Source organism: Bufo bufo, chromosome 2 (genome assembly GCF_905171765.1).
Source record: "Bufo bufo chromosome 2, aBufBuf1.1, whole genome shotgun sequence".
In the NCBI taxonomy this organism is placed as follows: Eukaryota; Metazoa; Chordata; class Amphibia; order Anura; family Bufonidae; genus Bufo; species Bufo bufo.
Genome location: NC_053390.1, coordinates 137,817,235 through 137,824,752, shown reverse-complemented (window position 1 = coordinate 137,824,752; position 7,518 = coordinate 137,817,235). Strand labels below are relative to the sequence as shown.

The window sequence follows — 7,518 nt, the reverse complement described above, 5'->3', positions numbered from 1 at the left end:
ACACAAGTGGCTCAGGTAGTGCAGCTTATCCAGGATGGCACATCAATGCGAGCTGTGGCAAGAAGGTTTGCTGTATCTGTCAGCATAGTGTCCAGAGCATGGAGGCGCTACCAGGAGACAGGCCAGTACATCAGGAGACGTGGAGGAGGCCGTAGGAGGGCAACAACCCAGCAGCAGGACCGCTACCTCTGCCTTTGTGCAAGGAGGAACAGGAGGAGCACTGCCAGAGCCCTACAAAATACCTCCAGCAGGCCACAAATGTGCACGTGTCTGCTCAAACGGTCAGAAACAGACTCCATGAGGGTGATATGAGGTCCCGACATCCACAGGTGGGGGTTGTGCTTACAGCCCAACACCGTGCAGAACGTTTGGCATTTGCCAGAGAACACCAAGATTGGCAAATTCGCCACTGGCGCCTTGTGCTCTTCACAGATAAAAGCAGGTTCACACTGAGCACATGTGACAGACGTGACAGAGTCTGGAGACGCCGTGGAGAACGTTCTGCTGCCTGCAACATCCTTCAGCATGACCGATTTGGCATTGGGTCAGTTATTGTGTGGGGTGGCATTTCTTTGGAGGGCCGCACAGCCCTCCATGTGCTCGCCAGAGGTAGCCTGACTGCCATTAGGTAGCGAGATGAGATCCTCAGACCCCTTGTGAGACCATATGCTGGTGCGGTTGGCCCTGGGTTCCTCCTAATGCAAGACAATGCTAGACCTCATGTGGCTGGAGTGTGTCAGCAGTTCCTGCAAGACGAAGGCATTGATGCTATGGACTGGCCCGCCCGTTCCCCAGACCTGAATCCAATTGAGCACATCTGGGACATCATGTCTTGCTCTATCCACCAACCTCACGTTGCACCACAGCCTGTCCAGGAGTTGTCAGATGCTTAAGTCCAGGTCTGGGAGGAGATCCCTCAGGAGACCGTCCGCCACCTCATCAGGAGCATGCACAGGCATTGAAGGGAGGTCCTACAGGCACGTGGAGGCCACACACACTACTGAGCCTCATTTTGACTTGTTTTAAGGACATTACATTAAAGTTGGATCAGCCTGTAGTGTGTTTTTCCACTTTAATTTTGAGTGTGACTCCAAATCCAGACCTCCATGGGTTGAAAAATTTGATTTCCATTTTTTTATTTTTGTGAGATTTTGTTGTCAGCACATTCAACTATGTAAAGAACAAAGTATTTCAGAAGAATATTTAATTAATTCAGATCTAGGATGTGTTATTTTTGTGTTCCCTTTATTTTTTTGAGCATTGTATATAAAATATAAATAAACATATTACATGTCGCCACGTCCGAAAAATCCACCACGTATAAAAAAATATCTTCTTTGTAGTGAACGGCGTAACAGAAGAAAAAAAAAAACTGGGGCCATTCACCATTTTTTAGTCACCCTGGCCCCCCCCCCAAAAAAAAATAGGACAAGACTGTTCGATTATGGGCCGGATGTTCCATAAAATGCGGAATGCACTCTACGTTTTTGGTGTTTTATTTTTTTTGCATGGTATCGAGTATCGCAATACTTTTTTATGGTATCAAAATCGAATAAAATGTTGTTATAATGACAACCCTAAAGCCCAGTACCCCAGATGGTGACGGTGTACAACACAGTAAAAGTGCCATATTTTGTATCCAAAAGTATAACTGATCTTATAAGTTAACAATATAACAAAATAGCAAAGACAGGTGCACTCTGCGGTCTTACTAAACCCTCAAACTGATTTTAAAATTGAGAGATTAGTCAGCATGTCCTACGGTGTAGGACATGTCTAAGCCCGGGCACCACGCCAAGGTTTCTCAAGTAGCCCGGGACCTAACACTCTCCTAACTGAGCCGTATGGGCAATACCAGGACCCAGTGGGCAAATTACAGGAGCATGAGGCCGACTCACAAACAACTCACCAGTTACCTCCAGCATGTAACCATGCTTGCAGTGGGAGGAGGGAGGAGTCTGCGAGTCCCACTCAAGACTGGCTAATATAGCCCAGGCCTCACAGGTGCACCTAAATGTGACCTGTAGATGGAAAACAGGCACATTTAAATTGGAGTTTATAACAATATAACAAAATAGCAAAGACAGGTGCACTCTGCGGTCTTACTAAACCCTCAAACTACGGTGTATTTAAATGTGCCTGTTTTCCATCTACAGGTCACATTTAGGTGCACCTGTGAGGCCTGGGCTATATCAGCCAGTCTTAAGTGGGACTCGCAGACTCCTCCCTCCTCCCACTGCAAGCATGGTTACATGCTGGAGGTAACTGGTGAGTTGTTTGTAAGTCGGCCTCATGCTCCTGTAATTTGCCCACTGGCTCCTAGTATTGCCCATACGGCTCAGTTAGGAGAGTGTTAGGTCCCGGGCTACTTGAGTAACCCATGGCGTGGTGCCCGGGATTAGACATGTCCTACACCGTAGGACATGTTGACTAATCTCTCAATTTTAAAATCAGTTTGAGGGTTTAGTAAGACCGCAGAATGCACCTGTCTTTGCTATTTTGTTATATTGTTATATTGATTATGACATCCACACAATTGCTACCTTGTGTATGATGTCTATTGTGGTACTTGTGGTCCGCTGCGGGCATCCTCCACCGTATGCATTTTTGCTGGGGATCGCCATTAGCAACGGGCCACAAGTGCAGGATTTGCTCCCCTATATATATGCACGACTGCATGTGGGTTTGAGCACCTCCTGCTAATACCACGCTAGTCTTTTCTGATCTTATAAGTTCCCTACGCAGAAATAAAGCCAAAGAATTCGCTCCTCTCTTTGTGCCTTCTAGAAAGTAAAAATGCTTACTGTGTGCCCCCTAGAGAGTAACAGTGCTTCTTATTCCCCCCTGGACAGTAATGATGCATCCTGAGTGCTCAATAAAAAGGTAACCATGTCCCTGAGTGTCCCCTTCAAGATTTATGTTGCCTCAAGTGCCCCTTAAAATGTTTTGATGCCCCCCAATTGCTCCCTTAAAAAGATATAATGCCCCTAAGTGCACCACACTCATTTTCAGACTGTATGTTACAGATTTTTTTTTTTTTACTTTTACTCAACTCACCACATTTCCCTAATAAGCGATCTGACAGAGTCTGCGTATGACAATGTGGTGACATCATTACACCACCCATGCCGACACACTTACAACCTCTGCTTGGTCCCAGGGTGCTGTAGACCACAGGCCTCTGATCTGCTCTGTTATTAGTAAGCCTGTTTATACTGGTCTCCAGTCATAGGTCTAATGGTATATACTGTGCTCTGATACTGGTATTTCAGTTGTATATTCATTTTGTCCATGGTAATGCAGGGTGATATTCTATTCCTCTTTACTGGCAGTGATATAGATGGTGTCCTGTCACTGGCAATCTAGTGGTATTTATCCTATTCCTTGTATTACCAGTGGTGTATGCCTTTCTATCATTGGTAGCCTAATGGTTAATATATTCCCTGACACTTGTATTCCTGTATACACTACCCCCCTTCATTAACAGTCCAGTTGTATATTTACTATTCCCTGTTACTTCTTCTCGATTGCTGTATACTATCCCATCATAAGAAGTCCAGTCCTATATACTACCACAGCTAGTACAGTGGTATGTAATAACAGTAGTCCAGCAGGTGAGCAAATATTGGACCCTCCTTTCAAGGGATGTGGGTCCGTAGCGGTGGCATGAACCAGCAATAGAAGAAAGCTCAGTTTTGACTTGAGCTCTGGGGCCCCCTCTCTATAATGTACACCCTGTTTTCAGAGGTTTTATAAATATGACTTTTAACAATAATTTTACCCATTTTCTTCCAAATTGTTTAAAGGAATATTCCAATTAGAATATGTTATCCCTTATCCCCTGGAAAGAAAATAACTGGTAGATTGGTGGCAGTCTGCCCACTTAGACCGCAACCAGTCACAATGATGAGGGATCCACGCCCCAATTTGAAAAGAGCACTGGTTGAGTCTGCGCACCACCACTCTGTGCATTCTGTAGCAGAATACAACATCACTATCTCTAACAATCACATAGATTTGGGGTGGAGTTGTAGTGCATATGCTCAACCAACACTCCATTCAAACAAGGGGACACAAGTCCTAGTAATAGCTGGATAAGAGATGAATTATCCCAAGCAGAATGCCCTTTTAATGAATCACTTTTATTATACCCATAAAATTTGAAAAAATCTAACCCTGCCATTAGCACCTTCATCGTTTTCCTTCCAGAGCTTGGACTGATCACCCCTATGAAGTTCCCAGGTCTTTATTAGGTAACATTAGTTACAATACATTCCCTACAATAAAGAGGCTCAGACACATTGTTAGCTACCTCATGTATTGACTCATTTATTAACAGGCCAGTGGTTTTTAAATGGCCCTGATGATGGTGAACCCCCAACTTATCCTTCAACACTCAGGGAAGGAAAAACCCCCTAGTGGAGGAAACCTCCAGGGAACCATGGCTGAAGGACTGCCCTTCCCCTGGGCAAGGGGGTAAAAACCATCATTTGAGATGAGGTAGCTATGGAAAGTCCGGGTAATTGTCACATCCAGTATTTGGAAATTCTGCTAGATGTTGAATCCAGAAAATCCGGTAAATGTCAAATCCGGTATTAGGAAAGTCCGGTAAAATGTCACATCCAGCATTGAGGACAGAGACCAAGCCTGGAATCTGCCTCTTGATCCAGAAGATTCATGTCCAGCAATGAATGTCATGATGGTTTCAGTTGTCTTGGTGCTCCACCCCTTGGATCTTATTGGGGGTTTTCAGGGTCCTGGGTCTTTTCTCTCAGGCCAATGGAGACACCTTCTCGGGACAACGTTAAAGACAAACGCTAAGAAAAAAGAATAAAGACCATTAATTATAAAACAGCTCTATATAATATATTACCTCTCTGAAATGTTTCTGGAGCACATTAGACCTTGACACAGCATCTACTCACCTGGAAATCTGTATAGTTCATTAGTTGGTGTATTATCAGGCCAAGGAATCCAGTCCACTCAGCCACCATGCCTGTCCTGGTGTAGATCTGCAGAAGACAGAATAGAGGATTAGTGCCTGGCGGTACTCACCAAAGACTCTATATGGAGTGAGATGGGAAGATGGAGGTGAGATAGGAGCATGAACTCACCTCTTCACATCGGCCAGTACATGGAAGAAGCTGGAAGAAGCCGATGGTCATACACACAGAAACTGGAAGGACGTGTTAAGGACAAGTAACAGAATTAATTCTATTATTATAGTGTTTCCTATACTGTGATGTCTGATCTGTGCTACAATGGGGTCAGAGGAAGCGAATAATCTTAGTTGCCAACAGTCCCAAATTTGCCAAAATGTTTCCAAATTTTCAGAGACAATCTCTCTGTAAATTTGGGTTGTCCTGGGCCGAAAAATGGGTGGGGCTTAGTTTAACTCCACCAATGAGTGAGCGTGACCTGACAATTTAAGGGGGTGGGTAGCTTGACCCAAATTTACTAACGGCAGCAATGATGGTAAGTACGTATGTGTAAGTGTATCCAGCACACAACATGGCACTGTACCAGTCAGCTATAAGAGGATACAGGTCAGCAGGCCCACAATGGGCACCAAGGTTGATGCCAATCTAATGTGGCATAGGCGGCGACTGCTGAAGGATTTCTTGTACAGGCATACAGCTTGACCTAGGTTGTAAACGGCACAAAAGAAAAATGCCGGTCCTGCGCCGATCCTGTGGACTGTAGGACTGATCCTCATCTAGAACAAAAGCAGAGGAATAAATGTCATCAATATGGACGTCATGAAGATCTGAGAATACAGAACAGCAGAGGCCGCAGGTGGTGTAATTATACAGGGGCAGTAATACATAAGAATAGTCACCAGGGCGCGTCATTGTATTTATACACATCTCTTGACTTCAAGCGATGTCCCCTCTGTATTACTAGTCCTGAGACCTCTGTATATAAACCTACCGAAACTATGGCGGTCACAATGGTCCCAATGCAGCCCATCCATGCAACGACATAGAGGATTCTCTGGCAGATGATATGTCGCCTCTCTGATTGTTCAGACCGGATGATCATGAACCGGTACATGATGGAAGCGTTGCCAGCTCCTGAAATAGACAATACATGGGATCAGCCGGGAACGTCCATAGACACTTGTGATAACCTCCAGGACTCAGTGATGATTATAATCTCCAGTGATGGCCGCCGCTCAGCAGTGAATAGTGATTAGGGAGATAACGTCATCACTGAGCGCTGGAGCCGCTGATCTCCTCATGATGTTGTCTCTCTAAATCCACTTACCAAAAAGGGCAGATATTAAGAAGACCACTGTAAAGACCACCGATTCGGGGAATATTCGTCCCGTGTCACTGAGAAAGAAAACAAAATATTGGGTGTTATTAGGACACAAACGGCAGCAGGATTGCGTCATGTCTTCTAATAGCAGAGGAGACTTTATTTCCTTTCATTATAATCATCCTCCATAATATGATCTAATGTCCAGACACAAATAGAAGACAAACAACAATGGGGAAGATATTATGGAGTGAGATTGCAACTCTAAAAAATTATTAAGAAAGAGACATTTTCTACACAAAGTTGCTTTTTGCACTCTTAAGCCATTTCCAAAAAGTGGGTGTGGTTTAGGTGGGTTTAGCAGGAGGGGGCGGGCCTCTGCAAACTGGCAAATTTCCACCTGAAATAGTTGGTGCAATTTTAAATATTTTTTTTTTTGTGCATGGGGGTCAGAGATGCTCCTAATTTATTATGAGGCTTGTGCATCTCACTCCAGTGCAGATTAGATGAGGGCCGGGGCATGAAACCTCAGTCTTCATAGATTCCCCCTCTCCAAATGTGATTATTAGATGGAGCTTATTAATAATCCACTAATAATAATGTAATAACTTTCCAGGAATAAACTGATAATACGGTAATAACAGTAATAATACTACAGAGGAATCCCGCCCCGTCCCCTCTTACCTGATGTAAGGATATTTTACATGGCCTGGGATGACAGTCAAGGCAATCAGGGCACAGAGGCCCGATAGCGTCCATATGACCCAGAGGAAAAGCAAGAATGCCAAACCCCGGATCTCCATGGTGCAAAGTCAATTATTCGCTAAGCGAAAGCAAGGATTTGCTAAGCAAAAGCACAAGCCGATCTGTCTCTCTATATCCAGAGAAAATCTGGCTGAGATAATGTCAGGCAGTGGTTTTCTAAGGCTCAGAACTCGGTGATGTCACTAGCTTCTGTGACATCATCACACATTCTGCAATCTTATTGGTCCTCGCTAGTTTATTTCATTTCATTGGTTCTCCCTTCATTGTGACATCATCTTATATACTTGAATCTGATTGGTCCTCAGTAGCTTCTGCGATGTGATTGGTGCTTCAACCTCCATACATGCCTGGATCTGATTGGTCCTCCGTATTTTTTAAATTTATGCATATGTTGCTGAGATGTTACTGGCTTTTCAAGTCTACTGAATAGAGAAGAAATTCTACTTTTATACATGTGTACCATATCACAACAGAATGAGTAAAACTGGGTTA

General features: G+C 44.2%; 1 protein-coding gene across 1 annotated transcript; it reads right to left on the bottom strand.

The window, feature by feature from the left end:
- Positions 1-5,063: 5,063 nt before the first annotated feature.
- Positions 5,064-7,064, bottom strand: LOC120990740 (DNA damage-regulated autophagy modulator protein 1-like). The gene is made up of 5 exons (XM_040419647.1): positions 6,946-7,064; positions 6,268-6,335; positions 5,932-6,074; positions 5,545-5,716; positions 5,064-5,176 (listed from the first exon to the last, which is right to left on the bottom strand). The coding sequence occupies exons 1-5, from the start codon at positions 7,062-7,064 to the stop codon at positions 5,064-5,066; spliced, it is 615 nt and encodes a 204-aa protein (XP_040275581.1).
- Positions 7,065-7,518: the final 454 nt, after the last annotated feature.